At 51.5% G+C, this 19,340-nt stretch overlaps 5 protein-coding genes and 1 non-coding gene across 6 annotated transcripts; 3 read left to right on the top strand and 3 right to left on the bottom strand.

The window, feature by feature from the left end:
- Nucleotides 1-1,885: 1,885 nt before the first annotated feature.
- On the top strand, nucleotides 1,886-1,956 carry EI97DRAFT_t60. Its single transcript has one exon. It is a non-coding gene; the product is annotated as a tRNA-His (tRNA).
- Nucleotides 1,957-2,187: 231 nt separating this feature from the next.
- Nucleotides 2,188-3,245, bottom strand: EI97DRAFT_433566 (uncharacterized protein). Its single transcript, XM_033798417.1, has 2 exons — nucleotides 2,969-3,245; nucleotides 2,188-2,893 (listed from the first exon to the last, which is right to left on the bottom strand). The coding sequence occupies exons 1-2, from the start codon at nucleotides 3,033-3,035 to the stop codon at nucleotides 2,382-2,384; spliced, it is 579 nt and encodes a 192-aa protein (XP_033653691.1). The 5' UTR covers nucleotides 3,036-3,245; the 3' UTR covers nucleotides 2,188-2,381.
- A 123-nt stretch (nucleotides 3,246-3,368) lies between these two features.
- Nucleotides 3,369-6,809, top strand: EI97DRAFT_433565 (DNA ligase 1). Its single transcript, XM_033798416.1, has 4 exons — nucleotides 3,369-3,647; nucleotides 3,736-5,091; nucleotides 5,141-5,675; nucleotides 5,734-6,809. The coding sequence occupies exons 1-4, from the start codon at nucleotides 3,412-3,414 to the stop codon at nucleotides 6,493-6,495; spliced, it is 2,889 nt and encodes a 962-aa protein (XP_033653690.1). The 5' UTR covers nucleotides 3,369-3,411; the 3' UTR covers nucleotides 6,496-6,809.
- Nucleotides 6,810-7,094: 285 nt separating this feature from the next.
- On the bottom strand, nucleotides 7,095-9,891 carry EI97DRAFT_418964 (trehalose synthase (Ccg-9)). Its single transcript, XM_033796976.1, has 5 exons — nucleotides 9,739-9,891; nucleotides 9,198-9,685; nucleotides 8,865-9,143; nucleotides 8,422-8,814; nucleotides 7,095-8,368 (listed from the first exon to the last, which is right to left on the bottom strand). The coding sequence occupies exons 1-5, from the start codon at nucleotides 9,838-9,840 to the stop codon at nucleotides 7,441-7,443; spliced, it is 2,190 nt and encodes a 729-aa protein (XP_033653689.1). The 5' UTR covers nucleotides 9,841-9,891; the 3' UTR covers nucleotides 7,095-7,440.
- A 497-nt stretch (nucleotides 9,892-10,388) lies between these two features.
- On the top strand, nucleotides 10,389-15,237 carry EI97DRAFT_501428 (uncharacterized protein). Its single transcript, XM_033802702.1, has 6 exons — nucleotides 10,389-11,324; nucleotides 11,373-12,384; nucleotides 12,438-13,204; nucleotides 13,256-13,530; nucleotides 13,618-14,250; nucleotides 14,295-15,237. Exons 1-6 carry the CDS (start codon nucleotides 10,418-10,420, stop codon nucleotides 15,084-15,086), a joined length of 4,386 nt encoding a protein of 1,461 aa, XP_033653688.1. The 5' UTR covers nucleotides 10,389-10,417; the 3' UTR covers nucleotides 15,087-15,237.
- Nucleotides 15,238-15,415: 178 nt separating this feature from the next.
- EI97DRAFT_418956 (UDP-Glycosyltransferase/glycogen phosphorylase) lies at nucleotides 15,416-18,437 on the bottom strand. Its single transcript, XM_033796975.1, has 2 exons — nucleotides 17,473-18,437; nucleotides 15,416-17,415 (listed from the first exon to the last, which is right to left on the bottom strand). The coding sequence occupies exons 1-2, from the start codon at nucleotides 18,306-18,308 to the stop codon at nucleotides 15,597-15,599; spliced, it is 2,655 nt and encodes an 884-aa protein (XP_033653687.1). The 5' UTR covers nucleotides 18,309-18,437; the 3' UTR covers nucleotides 15,416-15,596.
- Between the last annotated feature and the right edge of the window lie 903 nt (nucleotides 18,438-19,340).

The following is a 19,340-nucleotide window of genomic DNA, read 5'->3' as shown; positions in this document are numbered from 1 at the left end:
AGTATTGGCTCACACTGATAACAGAACGTCGTGCGGTCTCCGTTCCAGCTGGGGATCACTAATATATCGGTTCCATATCATGAGTCAACCGCGCCACCAGCGCACGTCAGAAGGCTCTCTAGGCAGCCATTTCTTCTCCCAGAAGATGATGCCGGCAAACACGACTATATGTGGAGTGGAGGACCGAAAGCATGGGTTTCGAGTGGCACCCAAATGTGGGTTGCTTTTAGGATGCCACCCCGACATTTAGGTTGAGAGCACCACTTGGCAATCTGCCAGATGAAGAGGCACAGTCACTGGTGTATTGAGGGCAGTACGGTTCTCGTTCTGGATGCCAGGCAGCCACTGACCGGAGCTCTGCAGGTTGGGTATGAGAAGGTGGTGCCGGATTGCAACGATCATTGGGCGGTGATAGATTACGAGCCTGAAGCGACATGCATGCAAGAACGTCCGTCACGGCGTTACCCCAACTTCGAGTGAACATAATCCTGGTAATCTCTCCCTCAGAATTTCTTCAATTTTCTTGGCCGCATCAAGAGCCCGGATCTTGCCTTCGTAATAGTTGCGTAGCGAACCACAGCTGAGTTCCAGATCCCGCCTACGTTAGAAATGGCTGGGTGTCGGTTGGTACGTGGTGCCCAGGGTTCATTCGTCGGCATACAGTCAATGGCGATTTAGACTGGCTCCCTGGCCGGTCGCAAGTCTTTCGTTGCTACGTGGAAGATACAAGCGGCTCATACTAGGGCATTCTTCTCTCGAATATGATATTCTTGCTTAAATGGTGCCAAATCTGCGCCCAAAATGCTCGTAAGCGCCCTAAGGGATCCGCAATGGCGATGGCCAGTTCTCAACTGGTGGAGCACAGCCCTCTTAGTTTCGACGACCTTTTTAATGACATTTCTCAATGGATGGGCTAATTAGTGAATAATACCTTGTTTTTAGTTCAAAGCTGAAGAGGATGACTGAATGGGAATAATGACTTGAGGGAGGGAAATATTGCGACAGTGGTATGGGAAAGAGTTATTTTATTACACTAAATCATGTCATCGCTTTGATAATGTACAAGAATAGGCCGACTCTTAGTCATTCTTTCTTCTCTTCCAGCCTCCTCGAACTTTCCACCTTTTCTTCCAGCCATTTAGCTAGGTAACATTGCTCTAGTGGCTCTTGAGCAAGCCTGCTAATCTCCAACTTTTCGACTCGAAGGGAACGAAGCCCCCGAATGCCGGGATCAGCTTTGAATACATCGGGATCCATTTCTTCTACTTGCTTGCTCTCGAGTTGGAGGCCTAAGCATCTGAGCCTGTTGCACTGCTTGAGAAGCTGGACACACTTCCTGACATGAAGGGTGGGCAGCTGTAGCACATGGTCAGATTCTGGGCTCTCGTCCCATCTCCACTCAGAATCCGATCTGCTTTTCCATGGAAAGTTCAGGCGTTCGATGTTGGCGCGGCCAATCTCACCGACTGCAATGAGCAGCTTAAGTAAGGTGTCCGTTCCAATCGGGGAGCGCCAGAGTATAGATATTCTCGCGGATCTCTCTGGGCAGATCGAAAACCATGGGGATGGGATGGCCACTCCTACCGGGTTGTAGCCGTACATCGGGTTAACCTCGACCGCTGCATCGTTTTATGGTTATCTACCTACCTTTGAAACTGATATTAACTTAAAAACTTCTTAATCTGTGATGAGAAGCGGTAAGTGCAATTAGAACTCATAATAGATATCCACGGGAAATCTGCAGAACCCGCATCGACTCCATTGCGAGAGTACAATTGTGCCCCGGGCATGAGCGATCGTCTATGTGGATCCGATTTCCGGACTTTGGGAAATAAGCTTTTTTTATTACTTATAGGATTTAATTTATTAAAATAAAATAAGAAAAGGTGCGATAGTGTAATGGTATCACAACACGTTGTGGCCGTGTTAATCTGAGTTCGATTCTCAGTCGCGCCAATCTTTTTCCAATTCTTTTGAGCTCGACCCTCTCTCATTTTATAGCCCCATTTGAGATAGGAAAACTTTCGGAGACTCTCCGCTAGGTAGGGAATTTGAGCGTCTCCGAAGGAATCCTTGCCTGAGATGACTATAGAAGCCTTGCATTCACCGAAAGGTTTACCCGACCGGTGATCACCGGCTTCTTCTTTGCGAACAAGGAAAGCTGCAGCATGGGATGAATCGTTGGATGACAGGAAAACGCTCTCTTTTTGATTATTGATGGCTCATCGCAAGATGAGAGCCATGGTACGCCTCTCAGGAGATTGGTCTCCTTCATGATCTAACAAATGGCTGATCTACATGCAATATACAGAGCGGAGACATGACTTCATATCAACATCCACAAGCCGCGCCATTATACGCCAACTGCCTTCTGCACCTCATTAGCCCTTCCTCTGCTCCGCCCTCCACCGATCAAAAGCCTCTTCGGCCGTCTGCCCTGTCTCCCCACACCTCTCCCCAATGACACTCCACGTTCTCTGCCTGATAATCTTCTCCACCGCCCGCTCGTTCCGCATCAGTGTGGCCAGACTCTCAGTCCTGCCCTCCCTCGGAAAGTACCTCCCCGAATAGGGATCCAACCGCTCATCCACCACGCGCTCCCTCGCCTTGTCATCTTCCACCTGCCGAAGGATTTGATCCGGGTCGTCGGGGTCGGGCGACGTGGCGACGCCGGCGCAGTAGTCGAGGACGTTCGAGCGGAAGGCCCAGCTGGGGAACAGCACTTCGTGTTTAAACCTGTCGCATGATTCCGGAGGGATGGAGCGGTTTGGAGGGGAAAGTTGGCGGGTTGAGGTGGAGGAGGGGTTCCAGGGGACGGAGGCGGGAGTTAGCAGGGCGTTAAGGTTTTGCGTTATCGAGTCGTCGATTGTGCTGCGGGAGAGGCGGAGGAAGTCTGAGGGCGAAGGCTGGGGGTTAGATAGTGGTACACGAGAGATGGGAGATGGGAGGAGATGGGGGAGGTGTGTACCTCGTAGGACGGTTTGGTTGAAGCAAAACTGGGGTGTTAGCCCTGGCGATTGAGACGGTTGAGACATTTGCGGCGGTGGATGGGAGGAGGGTGGAGGCGTGGGAGAGGATTGAGAGCTCGGGGGAGCTCCGGACCAGAAATATCGCGCCACCTCGACTAAGTTGTGAGCGCGGTGGTATGCGGGCGATTGAAGGGTGTCGCAGCAATATGTAGCGACGTCTCAATACAGTGAAAGTCAACTGCGAGAAGAGAGGGATTCTACGCAGTAAAAGAGTTCACGGGTGGCTACAAAATAGAGCTGGAGAGCATTCATCCTCCGAACCCCTGCTAGCGGCTCGCCAGGTCCATGATGTCAGCAGGTCTCGCGACGAAGGCGCGCCTCGACGCGTGAGACTGCCTGAATTCCACAATTCAACCTTGGCGATAACTCCGAAAGCAAGAGCATGCATGCTCGCTTCCCGAGTGCTGCTGCTGCCTGCTACTCTCGAGTGATTGATACGTCTCCAAGGCAGTATTTAGCCCTTCCAATTCTCTCTCACGCCTTGCACCGCTTCGCTTCCCATACTCCTCTCGCGGCTGCGCTTCGAGACGCTCAAATATTCCCATTAGCTTCACCGACGCTGCAGAGAGGTCACTACTCCAACGTTGCAAATATGCCGCCGAAGCAAGCCACACTCGGGTACGTGAGATCTTCTCAGACGACACTGGGGTGCGAGCCTGCATCCTGTTCATATCAACATCAGTACTGACATTGCTGCGCCGGTTAGCAAGTTCTTTGGCAAGCCCAATGGTGCCGCAGCGAAGCCTCAGCAATCGAAGCTTTCATTCTCGACGAAGTCGAAGCAGCCCAAGAGTGAGGAACTGGACGGAAATGATGGGGAGGAGCTTACGTCTTCGGCGACGGTTCCGGAACCTCTGAAGGTCGAAGAGAAGGGTAAGGAAGGTGACGCAGCAGCTACTCTTGTAAAGGACGATTCGGATGCTATGGATGTGGATAGTGAGCTGCCGTCTTCATCTGAGGCAGGAAGGAAGAGACCTGTGAAGGAGGAAGAGGAGGAGGATTCGGAAGATGAGCCACCGATGAAAAGGCAGAGGAGGAGACCTGCGAAGAAGGAGACCATGACGCAGAAGAAGAGTCCTCCGAAGGTTAAGAAGGTGGAGAAGGACGGCCCGAAGGCGAAGAAGGTCACTGCCAGGACGAAGTCGGATGAGGATAAGGAAGGGGAAGACGAGGAGTCCGCAGTAACGAAGATAGCGAGAGGGAAGGAGAAAGAGGTTGCGAAGTCGCCCACTCCCGGTTCCAGCCCTGGGGAGGAGGAAGAATTCCTCGTCTCGGACGAGGAGGACGAGCCTCCAGAAGTCCAGAAGAAGGTTCTCGAGAAGGTACAGTCGACGTTGACGTCCAAGACGAAGGATCCGTATCCGGACTGGAAAGCAGGCGAGCCTGTGCCGTACGCAGCCCTCTGCACGACGTTTTCGAAAATCGAGATGACGACGAAGCGGCTGGAGATTCTTGCACACTGTTCGCTCTTTCTGCGGCAAGTGCTCCGGTTAACACCTGCAGATCTGTTGCCTACAGTAATGCTCATGATCAACAAGCTCGCGGCCGATTATGCAGGGATTGAACTTGGTATCGGCGAGTCTCTGATCATGAAGGCTATTTCCGAGAGTACAGGAAGGAATCTGAAACAGATCAAGGCGGACCACAACGATACTGGCGACCTAGGCCTTGTGGCGGCAAAGAGTCGATCGAAGCAGCCGACGATGTTCAAGCCTAAGCCTCTGACTGTTCGAGGAGTACACCAAGGGTTGATGACCATTGCGCTCATAACCGGACAAAATGCTCAAACCCGCAAGGTCGATGGCATCAAGAAACTTCTCTCTGCGGCGGATGCAGCCAGTGCTGGGAAGGCCATTGATATCGAAAAGGATAAGGGTGGGCCTAGTGAGTCGAAGTATATAGTTCGCACTCTGGAGGGCAAGCTTCGATTGGGACTGGCGGAGAAGACCGTGCTGGTTGCGCTGTCTCAAGCGATGATTTTCCATGAGATGAACCAGAAGGGGAAGACGCCTTCGTCGGCAGATCTCCTCAAGGCTGAGTCCACGCTGAAGTCTGTCTACAGGTATGTCGTATTTCGCTTGCCGCCAGTTTCATGCTGATCTATGTTGCAGCGAACTCCCCAGTTACGAAGTCATCATCCCCAAGATGCTCGAGGTTGGCATCATGAAGCTACCTGAAAAGTGCAAATTGCAACCCGGGGTGCCCCTCAAGCCTATGCTTGCCAAACCTACAAAGTCTATCACCGAAGTTCTGGACCGCTTCGAGGGCAAGGACTTTACCTGCGAATACAAATACGATGGCGAGCGTGCTCAGATCCATTTCGTCGCACACGATGCTGCTGTGGGCCTGGCTACCGAAGCGCCGAATGCAGGTAAGAGCGAAAAGGGCGTTGCCAACATCTTTTCGCGCAACTCGGAAGATTTGTCGAAGAAATACCCTGATATTCTTGCCAACTTGCCTAAGTGGATCAAGAACGACACAAAAAGCTTCGTCCTGGATTGCGAGACTGTGGCCTGGGATATGGTAGAAAAGAAGGTGTTAGCTTTCCAGCAGCTCATGACGCGCAAGAGAAAGGATGTCAAGGTCGAAGACATCAAGATCAAAGTTTGCGTCTTCGCATTCGACATCTTATTTCTCAATGGCGAGGTTTGTTTCCTACAGCCGATTTTTTCTCTCCTCGTACTCGTACTGACCCCACGCCCAGCCGCTGGTCAACAAATCCCTCCGCGAGCGACGCGCTCTCCTACACTCTGCCTTCGATCCTGTAGAAGGAGAATTCGCTTTCGCTACCTACGGCAACACCTCCGACCTCGAAGAAATCCAGAATCTGCTCGAGGAATCCGTGAAAGCCTCCTGCGAAGGGCTCATGGTGAAGATGCTCGACGGCCCCGAATCCTCCTATGAACCGTCGAAGCGCAGCCAGAATTGGCTCAAGATTAAGAAAGATTACCTCAGTGGTGTAGGGGACAGCCTTGACTTGGTGGTCCTTGGGGCGTACTTTGGCAAGGGGAAGAGGACGAGCTGGTACGGCGCGTTCTTGCTCGCGTGTTACAACCCGAGCACCCAGGAGTTTGAGACGGTGTGTAACATCGGCACGGGGTTCTCGGAAGCCCTGCTCGAGACCTTGCACGAGCAGCTCAGCGCGATCCAGATCGATAAACCGAAGCCGTTCTACAAGCATAGCACGGGGAACAAAGATCAGCCTGACGTGTGGTTCGAGCCGCGCTTTGTGTGGGAGGTCAGGACGGCGGATTTGACGCTCTCACCCAGGTACAAGGCCGCCGCGGATGAGGTGGCGGGTGGGGGCAAGGGAGTCAGTCTGAGGTTTCCGCGGTTCATCAAGGAGAGGGAGGATAAGAAGCCGGAGCAGGCGAGCACGAGTCGGATGATTGCGGAGATGTATCAGCGGCAGGAGGCGGTTAGTAAGAGTAATGGGCCGAGTGTGGATGATGATTTCGAGTATTAGGTCGGGGACGGAGGTGGGAGGTGGGTGGCCGAGGTCACAGGAATGGAGTATCAGCAGATGGCATCCATGTGACATGAGGTACTGTGTATGGCTAGGGGTCCGGTCTCCCATACGAAGGATTTCCTTCCACCCGCTATTCAGAGTGTTTCGCTGTGTCATGAACTTCAAAGCAGGCAAAATGCTATTGGCCAGCTCTCTCTAGGTACACTCCTCCCTCCTTCGCAAAACGAATAAGGGACCCTATGTTGGCAAAAACAAAAACATACAACACCACGCTATTCGCAGCTGGTCACCCACGCTACTACTCAACGGGCGCTACACGGCTTGTGTATGGTCGATCGGACGAGAGGCCCAATTTTCCGTGTGCTATGGTCGTATGTGCTAGTAATTGCCGCATACCCGTCCTAAGTTTGGAGATATCCCCATGCTTGATTCGTTCTCATACTGCAAGTGGAATTATTCCGAACAAGGAGTTGTATTGAGTCTTGAAGACTTTGAGGACTATTAGATTGTACGGTTTCATTCCGTGAGACGGGTTTTCTTGAAAGATAGATTGAACGGGGAATAACTACGCGTCCGGTGCACCTATACAACAGATTCTGCGTTATTGACGCTTACGGCTAAAGCTGCAGAACGGATAGCTAAGCGTGTTAAATACAGCAGCTGCCACCAACATCTATGTTTGCACATGTCACAAGATTAATACACGAGACATCAAGACGAAGCTCGGAGCGGCCGACCCCGACACGCTGACCAGAATGGCCAACCTAGCGTCGAAGAACTGCAACCAAGGCCGGTGGAAGGATGCCGAAGCGCTGTTTGTGCAAGTCATGGAGACTTTTCAGAATCGGCTCGGAGCCGACTATCCTGACACGATGACCGGTATAAACAACCTCGCATTCATACACATTAGGCCAACCGTCCATCGGCCATCGTTCAACCCCATTATTCCAACTCCCTATCTCCCCTCGTCTTATCATGCGACAAGTCAAGACTTCCCTCCCTCGGCAACCTCGTTTCCCCTTTCCTATACCCTAACCCTACCTTTTCCCTCGCCATGTCATTGATCCACCTACTGTTCGGCCGCACATCTTCCCCGCTCGTCAAGCTTTGCGCCAAATACAACCAACTAAGGGCGTTCCCTACTGTGCTCACCTCGTCGCTAACATGCGTCGCCGCGTAGAGACTCATCTTATTATACAGCGTCTTATCTGTAAACAAGTCGTGCAAATATTTGGCTACGGTCTTGTAGTCGCCGGGCTCGACTAGGAAACCTGATTTCTCGTGCTCGATTTGCAGCGGGATGCCGCCAGCGCGCGTAGCGATAATAGGTACCCCTTTATGCAGCGCCTCACTGACCTTAACTTCGAAGCCTTCGCGGGTTGAGAGCTGTAGCGCAACGTGGGCTACGGACATAAGTGCGTTGAGCAATTGATCTATAGGACCTAGACGCATAACTACAACGTCGTCCCTAACGTCGGGATACTTTGTGTCGAGTAGATCAAGCGTCTGATCGTAAATGTATGTAGCATCGGGGTCGTCGATAGCGCCGTGGCCGGCAATAACGAGCTGTGGGATCTGCTCAATAGGCTTGTCTTTCATGTATTCGCGGCGAAACTCTGCATATGATGCTAGTACGTCTGGGATGCCCTTTGCGGGGTCGAAACGCGCGATTTGGACGATATACTCGCGGGCGGGGTACTGGAGCTGATTCATACACTGTTTGAAGCACTCACCCTCGAATTCGTGTATGTAGTATTGCGCATCCCAGTCGCTGAGGGGCTTGTTTAGCCCATCGAGCCAGTCTGTAGTTGCGGGCATGTAGCCGACTTTGCTGGGTATCACTGTCTTGGGTACGAACTCGCGAACAGGGCTACACATGATGAGAAATTGTCTCTGAATTTTAAATTCCACGTGGTCACATACTGGCTGATGAATATATCTGCTTGTTTAATGTTTTCCCAAGCCCAATTCCACACCTCGGATGTTGGGCTACCCTCCTGGTCTGCCAGGTCGGCACGAATCTGAATATGCGAACGGAAAATCACAGGACGATCTGGATCCAGTTCCTTTGCTATTTTGATAAGCCTGGGCATTTGGGGATCGTCGATGATAATAACGTCGGCGCCACCTTCTGAGCGAGGTGCAAGAGCGCCATTTCTGAGTGTCCAGAAACGATCTGCGTTTTGTTGGCACCAATTGTCGAGCATGACAACCTGCTCTTTAGTGAGACGGACGTCCGGATTGGCGACGCCTTGCAGAATATTGTGGTTGTTCTTCGTAATCCGGAAGACCTCTGGCGAGGGTTTTGGCACGTACCTGCCAGAATGTTAACGTGAAAATTCTGGGTACTCAGGTGCAAGACATACCATGAAGCATCCACGCCAACTAGACGGAGAAAGCGGATTAGGGCATGTCGCATCAATGCTACACCACCGCCTTGAGGAGTGCTGTTGAAGAAGGCAATCTGAACCTTGTCTTTTTTGAGGGCTTCGGCATACTTGAGTGTCGCCATCCATGTTGTCTCTGCATTGACTGTCTCCTTGTAGTCATCAAATAGAGCCAGGTGAGCATGTCCATTGCAGTCAACCGCGACTTTGTTCCGGTAGCCAATACCCAAGCGGAGCTGATTCGTGGGGCCAAAGTGTCTAGGCCATACATGAGCCTATTAGCAATACGTGAAGTTTGAAATTCGACCTTACAATAAAGCCTTTCTTGTCATTGTATCCGATTCTTCGTCAACTCGCACATTATGATTACTGCTGTCGGCGAACATTGGGTCCAGTGATGGATCTTCGGGTATCACCAAGGTGACAATGTCGAGTTCCTGCCATAATCGCGCGGCAAGTTCGGGGCTGTGCCTCAATGCATTCGTATTAATGCCAGCACCAGTAAACTTGTAAAAGTGTTTCCTCTGATACTCCCTAATCTTTTCGACGAAGAAGTCAACCAAGGACGCAGGCATATCGTCTTTTATAACAGGAGTGGAACTGCCGGGCCTATCGACGGAATAAGATATTCCTGACCCAAGAGAAGCAAGTGGATCGGATTCGGCCAATTCGGACTGGGCTGCTGCTATTGATAGGTTTACGACTGCGAAGTCAATCGAGTAGGTCCCGTCATGGGCTGCGAAGCCGACATCTAGCGAGCCGCGCGCGCCTTCCTGAATTGCAATGCCGATGAAGAGGGACTACGCGGCCGTTTAGCGGAGAAATCTTATACAGGATCCTCGATGATGCTTACTTGAAGACTGACACCCTTCGCATGCTCGGCGTGCTTCCTCCGGTCCCTGATAGACGACTGGGCCTGGAAATCATGGCGAGTGGTCTGCCGGCGCAAGGACATTTTGTGTGAAGTCAAGAGTTCCAGTTCTGGGGCATAGCATAGCTGCGAATGTCCGAAGGTATAGTGTAGCGGATATAGCGGGTATAGCGGCAAGGCATAGTGTCTTACGTCACTCACGTGTCTAGAATTCAGTCACCTGGGCAGTCATACGATTGGAAGGTGGGGATCACCTCCCTAAGGCGGCAGCAGTACAATCCTCTGCTGTGTATAGTTGCTCGTGGAGATGGAGAGATTTAACGGCCCTTTTCTATTGCTAAAGTTTGTTACTTGATAGGTGCCCGCATGCTTCATATCAAGCTAACGATCTAAAGGTGCTATGATATCCGCCTGGAAACAGAGTCTGTATATCGTGAGTCGTTGGACGCGGCGGCGTGGCGTGACGGTACCTATTCACATAAACGGATGGCATCACATCGGCTCATGTTTGACAGCAGTTCTGCAGTCCAGATGCCAAGGAACCCAAGGATACAAAGACATTCACGGGGGACAGATGGGGTACATAAAAGCATAGCATAATGCACTACCGTTAACTACCCGGAGACAGAAAACCCCCCCCCCCCCCCCGGGGCTGTTAGCCATGGATCATTCGAATGCGAGTGAGGAGGCTATCATCAAAAGAAATTCGAGTCTCGAAACAGATGCACCGGGCCGGAAGAGCCAAGCCCCCTTAGATGATGAGAACCGCAACGAGCTTCAAGATCTCTATGCCACTATCTCACGGAGATCAACCATGCCTGCGGTTGATGATCCAGATGTCGATCCATCGAGCGATTCGTTCAAATTACCCAAGTTTCTAAAGTTGATGCGGCACCAGCTCCAGGAAATCGGCGTCACAATGGAGCATGTTGGAGTTGTGTACAAGAACCTGAACATATACGGTAAAGGTGAAGCGCTGCAGCTCCAGAAGACGGTTGGCTCCATCTTCCTGGCCCCGCTACGAGTCAACGAGTGGTTTAGCTTCGGCAAGAAACAGCACAAGCACATTTTGCGCAGTTGCGATGGTATCGTCAAACCTGGTGAGCTTCTCGTCGTACTCGGTCGGCCTGGCTCAGGATGCAGCACGCTTCTCAAGACAATGTGCGGTGAGCTGCACGGGCTTGAGATGAGTAACGAATCTGTTGTTCACTACAATGGCATCCTCCAAAAACAGATGAAGAAGGAATTCAAGGGAGAGGTCATCTACAATCAGGAGGTTGATAAGCACTTCCCTCGCATCACAGTCGGACAGACACTCGAATTCGCGGCGGCTACACGCACACCAGAGAGGCGTCTTCAGGGCATGTCTCGCAAGGAGTCCGTTAAATTTGTTACGCGCGTAGTCATGACTGTGGTTGGCATGACCCATACATACAACACCAGAGTCGGCAACGAGTTCATTCGCGGCGTTTCTGGAGGAGAGCGCAAACGTGTGAGTATTGCCGAGATGATATTAGCTGGTTCTCCATTTGCCGCCTGGGACAACAGCACAAGGGGTCTCGATTCCGGTGAGTCTGTCTTGAAGCTAGCTCCCCTCATGTACTGACTGTTTCCAGCTACGGCATTGAAATTCGTCAATACTTTACGACTCGTCGCGCACTTCGCTGAAAGCGCCGCTGCCGTCGCCATCTATCAAGCCAGCCAGAGCATTTACGACTTATTTGACAAGGCCACTGTTCTCTATGAAGGCCGACAAATCTACTTTGGACCTGCCGATGCTGCGAAATCCTTCTTCGAACGGCAAGGCTGGTACTGCCCGCCACGCCAGACCACGGGAGACTTTTTGACAAGCGTGACTAACCCACATGAGCGCAAGGCACAAGACGGAATGGAGGATAAAGTCCCTCGCACGCCCGACGAGTTCGAACGCTACTGGCGGGAGTCGCCCGAGTACAAGGAGCTTCTTGCCGAGATTGAGGAACACGAAAAAGAGAATCCGGTCGAAGCACAAAGCCTCAACCTAGAACAGCTTCGCGAACAGAAGCACCTCCTCCAGGCTAAACGTGTTCGTCCTGGATCACCTTTCCGGATAAGCGTACTTATGCAAGTCAAACTTTGCACTATCCGGGCCTACCAGCGCATATGGGGTGACATTACGGCAACAGCATCACAGGCCATGCTCTATATTGTCATGGCATTGATTATTGGCTCTATGTTCTTTGGCCTCGCTAACGCGACAGTGAACTTCTTTGCGAAAGGCTCAGTTCTCTTTCTCGCTCTTCTATTTAACGCCCTTATAGCGATTACTGAGATCAACGGTCTTTATGCACAACGTCCGATTGTTGAGAAGCATGCCAGCTATGCCTTCTATCATCCATTCACCGAAGCCATGGCTGGCATTGTATCCGACATACCAGTTAAATTCGTGCAAGCTGTATTCTTCAATATCATTCTTTATTTCATGGCCGGACTGCGACGCGAACCCGCACAGTTCTTCCTCTTCTTCCTCATCACTTACATATCCACCTTTGTCATGTCTGCCATCTTTCGGACGTTGGCGGCTTTGACACAAACTGTCTCGCAGGCCATGGCTCTTGCGGGAGTGCTAGCATTAGGACTGGTTGTCTAGTAAGTAGTTATCCATCACAATCACTGTCGGCAATATACCTACCTTTTTTTAGCACCGGTTTCACAATCACCGTCCCGAGCATGCGCGTCTGGTTCAGCTGGATCAGATGGATCGACCCACTTTTCTACGCCTTCGAGATCCTGGTCGCCAATGAATTCCACGGCCGCCAATTTACGTGCTCAGCAATCATTCCATCCTACACACCTCTCCAAGGTGATTCATGGATATGCGACGCTATTGGAGCTGTTGCGGGCCAACGCACAGTCAGCGGCGATGCCTTCATTGAAGCGAATTACGAGTACTGCTACTGCCACGTCTGGCGAAACTTCGGCATTCTTATGGGATTCCTCTTCTTCTTCATGTTCATCTACTTTGTTGCGGTCGAGTTAAACTCGTTGACATCGAGCAGTGCCGAAGTACTTGTATTTCAACGAGGCAATGTCCCCGCTTACATGCAGAAGGACGACAAAGAAATGCAGTCTGATCGGGAAAAGCGTGTTGCAGTTGATGCTAATGCATTGGCCGCTGAAGCAAACGTCAACGCTTTCATGCCTCAAACGGACATTTTTACATGGCGCGATGTTACGTATGACATTCAGATTAAGGGGGAAGAACGTCGCTTGCTGGATCATGTCGCTGGGTTCGTGAAGCCGGGTACACTTACGGCATTGATGGGTGTAAGTGGTGCTGGCAAAACAACATTACTTGATGTTCTTGCTCAGCGTACAACAATGGGAGTGGTCACGGGAGACATGTTCGTCAACGGGAAGCCTCTAGATGCGAGTTTTCAACGCTCGACTGGCTACGTACAACAGCAAGGTTAGTTATTTCTCCTACGTTGTATGATAATGGCTGACTGATTGCAAATAGATCTTCACCTTGAAACTGCCACAGTTCGCGAGAGTCTTCGTTTCAGTGCCATGCTGCGCCAACCGAAGACTGTCAGCAAGCAAGAGAAGTATAACTATGTGGAAGAGGTTATCAGGATGCTTAACATGGAGGATTTTGCCAGCGCTGTTGTCGGCGTGCCCGGAGAGGGTCTGAATGTAGAACAACGCAAGCTGCTGACAATTGGTGTCGAACTGGCAGCCAAACCAAAACTTCTGCTCTTCTTGGATGAGCCAACGAGCGGTTTGGACTCTCAGGTAAGCGAACGCAGTTCCTCCAATATATATAAAAAAGTGAAGTGAAAGGACTAGGAAAAAGGAAAAAAACCACTGACTTTATTGCAGAGTTCCTGGGCCATCTGCGCTTTCCTCCGCAAGCTCGCCGACCGTGGTCAGGCGGTGTTGTGCACCATTCACCAACCTTCTGCTATTCTATTCCAGGAGTTCGACCGTCTACTCTTCCTTGCCAAAGGAGGAAGAACCGTTTACTTTGGCGAGATTGGCAAGAATTCCGGCGAACTTCTCAAATATTTCGAGGAAAACGGTGCCCGCAAGTGCGGGGATGAAGAAAATCCGGCCGAATACATGCTGGAGATTGTCAATGCCGGGAAGAACGATCAAGGTGAAGACTGGCATGATGTCTGGAAGCAAAGCAACATGCGCCAGATAGTTGAACAGGAAATTGATCGCATACACGAGGACAAGAAGCACCAAGAGGCCGCCGGCGCAGACGAACCCATACCGACTTCAGAGTTTGCTATGCCATTCGGTCAGCAGCTGTATGAGGTCACTTATCGTGTCTTCCAACAATATTGGCGCATGCCCACCTACATCTTCGCAAAGATTGGTCTTGGTATTGCTGCAGGTTTTTTCATCGGGTTCAGTTTCTACCAGGCCAATTCATCGTTGGCTAGCTTGCAGATCGTTCTGTTCTCTGCTTTCATGCTAACCACCATCTTCACGATCCTCGTACAACAGGTAAGTTCGCCTGCCCCCTTTTGAGTCGATGCTGATAGCCACAGATCCAACCACTCTTCATCACCCAACGAGAACTCTACGAGGTGCGTGAGCGTCCAAGCAAGGCCTACTCCTGGATGGCCTTCATGATGGCCAACATCATCGTCGAAATTCCATACCAGATCTTCACCGGCCTCCTCATCTGGGCCTGTTTCTACTATCCAGTCGTAGGCACCAGCCAAAGCTCCACTAGGCAAGCGCTCGTCATGCTCTTCTGCATGGAACTCCTCATTTACGCCAGTGCCTTCGCGGACATGACAATCGCCGCGCTCCACGATGCGCAAACCGCCTCTAGTCTGGTCATGCTACTCACCTTCATGAGCATCCTGTTTAACGGCGTGCTGCAGTCTCCCACCGCTCTCCCTGGCTTCTGGATCTTTATGTACCGCGTGTCGCCCTTCACCTACTGGATCGCCGGAATATGCGCCACGATGCTCCACGGCCGCCCCGTCCGATGCACACAGGCCGAAACCTCGCAGTTCAACCCACCCTCAGGCCAAACATGCGGTCAGTACCTCTCCGCGTATCTCGAGACTGCACCAGGCGTTCTTCAAAACCCGGACGCGATTGCCGACTGCCGGTACTGTTCGCTCAGGAGCTCGGACCAGTTCCTGGCCCTCTCGAATATTTACTACAGTGAGAGGTGGCGCAACTTTGGCCTTGTCTGGGCGTATGTCTTGTTTGATATTGCGGTGGCGGTGCTCACGTACTGGACCTTCAGGGGCGAGAAAAAGCGGAAGGGTTTGTCGAAGAAGACGGGGTCTAAGAAGGGCGGAAAAGCTAAAGGTGATGTTTAGTTTCGCCATTAAGGATTTCTCGCACGGGCTTTTCAGGCGTAATGGAGGTGTAATGGGCCGACTGTTTAGTTCTGCAGGCCATTAAGGAGTAATTTTCTAGTCCTCAGCTGTAATTAGCGGACTGTTTAGTTATCTTCTGTCTCTTAGCCCCTATTAAGGATTAATTTTCTTGGACCGCGTCTAAATCCCTGCACCCCTCTGACCGCCTGCCTTACTCCCCTAGGGTAGGTATAACGTGCTCAGGATCTCGCCCATTAGAAATGACTCCTCAAGGGTAGTACTTTGTAATGGGCAGGATCGCACACTGCATGCTACACCGTATCTAGCCCGTCAAAAACTCCATTAGAAATACTGCCTAGCCCGTGCGAGAGTTCCTTAATTTCGAAACTAAACACCGCCAAAGAGAAGAGCGCGAGAGTTGGGGAGAAGGATGTGCAAGGGACTCGGCCGCCCACCAGGGAGACATAGTTTGTTGAATAGGTCGTTTTTAGAGAAATGGCCAGACATGATTTAGGATCTCTGCAACTGCCCCCATCGCGTTACCACCTGTCGTCTCTCGGCTTGCGTTGAATGGTGAAGGTCATCGATGCCTTGTCTCAACCGGACGAGCATTATCTCCGCCGTTAGTTTCGTCAAGTGGCGCTTTGCAAATTCCTTTTCTATCCCTTTCAAGGTGTACCCAGGTAAGCTGAAGACGGCAGCACCAACATTAGTGACGAAACCAGCTCCAGCGCCCAAAACCCCCTTTGCTAAACCCCTTCCACCGTCTCTCTCTGCGCCTATGTATGGCTGAACCACAATGCCGCTAAGAGCATCATAGAATCCCATCGCAAATTCCTTCCCCGCAGCCTTGAGACCACTTCCAAATCCGGTAATCTCGTCTCTCCGCCTCACCGGTCCACCATTCCAAACATACGAAGGAGAATTGTGGAACCCATTCGCCACGTTGTAGAAGAATGCTATAGGTGCTTCAAGACTAATCTTTGCCAACTGACCAGCGTAACAAGTGAAAGCGCGAGTAATGTGGTAAGCTCGGCCATGCTCTCCCTTGTCTCGGGCCTTCCACATCATCTTATGTCTTTCACGGAACGTCGGCGAGGGTCCTTCTGGTATGGTTGCGTCGCCAGCGGATAGGGACTTTGTTGCCATTTTGTGGGCCAAGTGTTGCATTTGCTGTATCTTAAGCGGGCGCGGTGGTATTTCTCCCGCAGGGTCGTTGAGATAAGACGAGGGCGGCGAAACGGCTCTTTCGCCATTCGCGTTGTTTGTAGGTGGAGGTGACTTGATGGACTCCTCTCGTGGTCTAACCGCAGGAGGCACTTTTAACTGATACAAGAATTCAGATGTTGCGGTGCCGACGGCCATGAAGAAGCCGGATACTGAAGCTAGGGCGCCAACGATGGGGCCCTCCGCACCTTCGTTTACGTACCAATGCTTATGACGTAAAAGCTTGAAATCACGGGGCTTTTGAACACCTGCGTGGACGAGGCTGCTGGCGGCGAAGGAGCTGAGATGTGCGCCTGTTTTTTTATGTTTCCAGTGCGCGACCCTTGAAGGACAAACGTCACAGCGTAGACTACCAATGTCGAGTCTTGATTGCACGTCTGCTGCTGCATTTTCAGCGCCATGTTCTTGTGCAATGTTTTGGGCCATCTTTTGCACTGCTGCTTGGACCTCTGGTTTCAAGGCGAAAGTGATACCGGCTGCGAGGGCTGCAGCAGTCAGCTTCTTGAATGGAACGGGCACTGGCCCTGCTCCGGCACGCGCGATCATATCGCCCCAGAAAGGCTGGTCGCCAAAGAAAGGAACGACAATTGTTGGTCGCCCTGCTGCAATACCGGCTGCTGTTGTGCCTGCACCGCCGTGGTGGACGACGACTGATACGCGCTGAAAAAGCCAATCGTGAGGGCAGTTTCCGATGAGGTAGATATTGTCGGGAACTTCTTCGCCGCCGCCGCCAACACCGCCCCAGCCTGTTGAAACAATAGCTCGGACGTTGGCAAGTTTTGCCGCTTCAAGGACGAGCCGAGTAAGGGCTTGAGGATCGTCTACAACTATAGAGCCGAATCCAATGTAGACAGGCGGAGGACCACTCTCGAGAAATTCGCTGAGATCTACGGGAGGTGTGTATGATGTAGCCTGATTTAAGAAAGAGAACCCGGTGATGTTGATGTGGGAGTCCCAGTCTTGTGGTCTGGGTATGAGTGACTCTGACCAGAGGTAGGTGTATGGAACGCGTAATCTGGGGAGGAGTTGGTATCCCCACATAGGACTGATGGGATCGAGCCGCAGCGTCCGTGTTCGGAACTTGTTGATCAGATCTCCTAGTCTGGAAGACAATTAGCTAGTGTTCGGTATTCTTTGAAATTGAATATTATCAGCTAACCCTTGCCATGTCAACAGCTCCATCGCCATATAAGACAGGTAGTTGGCAACTTTCTTATCAGCTTCACCGTAGTCCATTGCTGCTAACGGATGATGGAATGCCTGCGTTGGTGACCACGGCATGGTAAACACCATGTGTAGCGGGATGCCAAGTTTTTCCGCGCAGTGAATATGCGCCATGGATGGCGGATTAGCGATGATGGCATCTGCGATGAAGAGGTCTTTTGCGTCGGGTACCTGAGCCGCAGATATCCTCGTGCCCATTCCGTCCCCGCTCTCTATACAGCTTCTCCAGACACCATTCATTATCTCAGTCATCTCTTTCCTACGCTTGCTAATATCGCCGGCTTTGATGCTTTTCATGCTTGGGAGAAGCCCTGGGTTCTTCACCATGTATGCCATCAAGGCTTCTGGGTCACCACCAATGCTGAAAAACTCGACGCCATTCGACTCGACAAAGGCCTTAAATACCGGATGCGTACAAATTCGCACTCGATGGTTGAACGGCTGCTTTTGCAACAACTGCGCAATGGGTATGAAAGGCTGAACATCGCCTCGGGAGCCAACGATATGAATGGCAATGTTTAGTCGGGGGCTGATAGCGACTTTCTCATCAAGGAAGGCGATGCTGTTTTTGCGCGAGGCTTGCGATTGCTTCTTGTGTCGATGTTCGCCAAAAGAACTATGGAAGCGCTTGAAATATTCGGCAAGCTGCTGGGGGTTGGAGTGAAATTGTACGTTGATGCGTCCATCCGTACGAACATGGTTGAGGGTCTCCATGTTTGCGTCGTCGATGGCGAGCTGCCCAGGATAATTGGACTTCGCGACTCGAGGCATGGTGCTGCAATCAGTGACCCTTTCAGCTGCGAGCCACCGTTCGCCGCCGCAATGCGTTGGCTACCCAAATTCGCGTTGCTAATAAAAAGCACAAAACAACCCCTTGCAAAGTTCAAGGCCCGATAGTCATATGCCTGGATAAGTGCGCCAACACTACGTCGGAATCACCTGCCTACCCAAAGGCTAGATTATCTTAAACTAGCCACAGGCCAATGCCTGCACTCTGCTGGGCCGGCGATGCAGCTAGACCTTGCCCTGCGATTCATTGTCAGCCGCAAACGCCAACACTAAGCGACAGCGTATCCGTAAGAGATCTCGCCGCTGGGGAGCCGTTAGCTGCGGGGCGACGCCTCCGCCTGGGTCAGCGTCATAGAAACACCATCCCCCCCAGTTATGTAGGGCGAGACTCTGTGGAACAAATCAAACGCACCCTGCGAAAAGGGATCACTACGCTAAGCGGTGATATTAGGTTTCAACATTTTTTTTGAATACGAATGGATTGCAGGGATTTCGTTCTTCAGTGATGCCGATTTCTCGAAACGCTAATGGGCCAAACGACGAGTAGCTGCCCATCTTCTGCAGCTATGTGCTCACTCGGCAGGATTGAAGCGACTGGCTCGCTTCATGACTGCGGCGTATCCGTTCATCACAGGAGTCTGGTGGATAGAACAAACAGAAAGAGGAGGAAAGGTAGATACTAACCTGAAAGAACTATAATCAGCTTGCTCGCACAATCCCGAGGTGAGATATCGAGATATTATGCATAGCTACCAAGTCTATTTCGATGCCGTCCTGCTGTTGGCGAAGACTTTATTCACAGTGGGTACCCATGAATACCACAACGCTGTTCTATTGATACTGACACTGGCTGGCAACATAGCCACCGGCCGTTTCCGCAATAACATCAAGCAGTGCGATTTATCACATCCATCCTCAAGCCGAACATCCATCTTTTGCCAGACGATCTCTTTCTAGCGCCGGAGCGATACGATCTGCCACTGTAGTATGCCGCATGTCCTCACCGGTACCGTA

This window comes from Westerdykella ornata (assembly GCF_010094085.1).
Source record: "Westerdykella ornata strain CBS 379.55 unplaced genomic scaffold EI97scaffold_11, whole genome shotgun sequence".
NCBI classification, from domain to species: domain Eukaryota; kingdom Fungi; phylum Ascomycota; class Dothideomycetes; order Pleosporales; family Sporormiaceae; genus Westerdykella; species Westerdykella ornata.
This window is presented reverse-complemented; position numbering and strand designations above follow the sequence as displayed.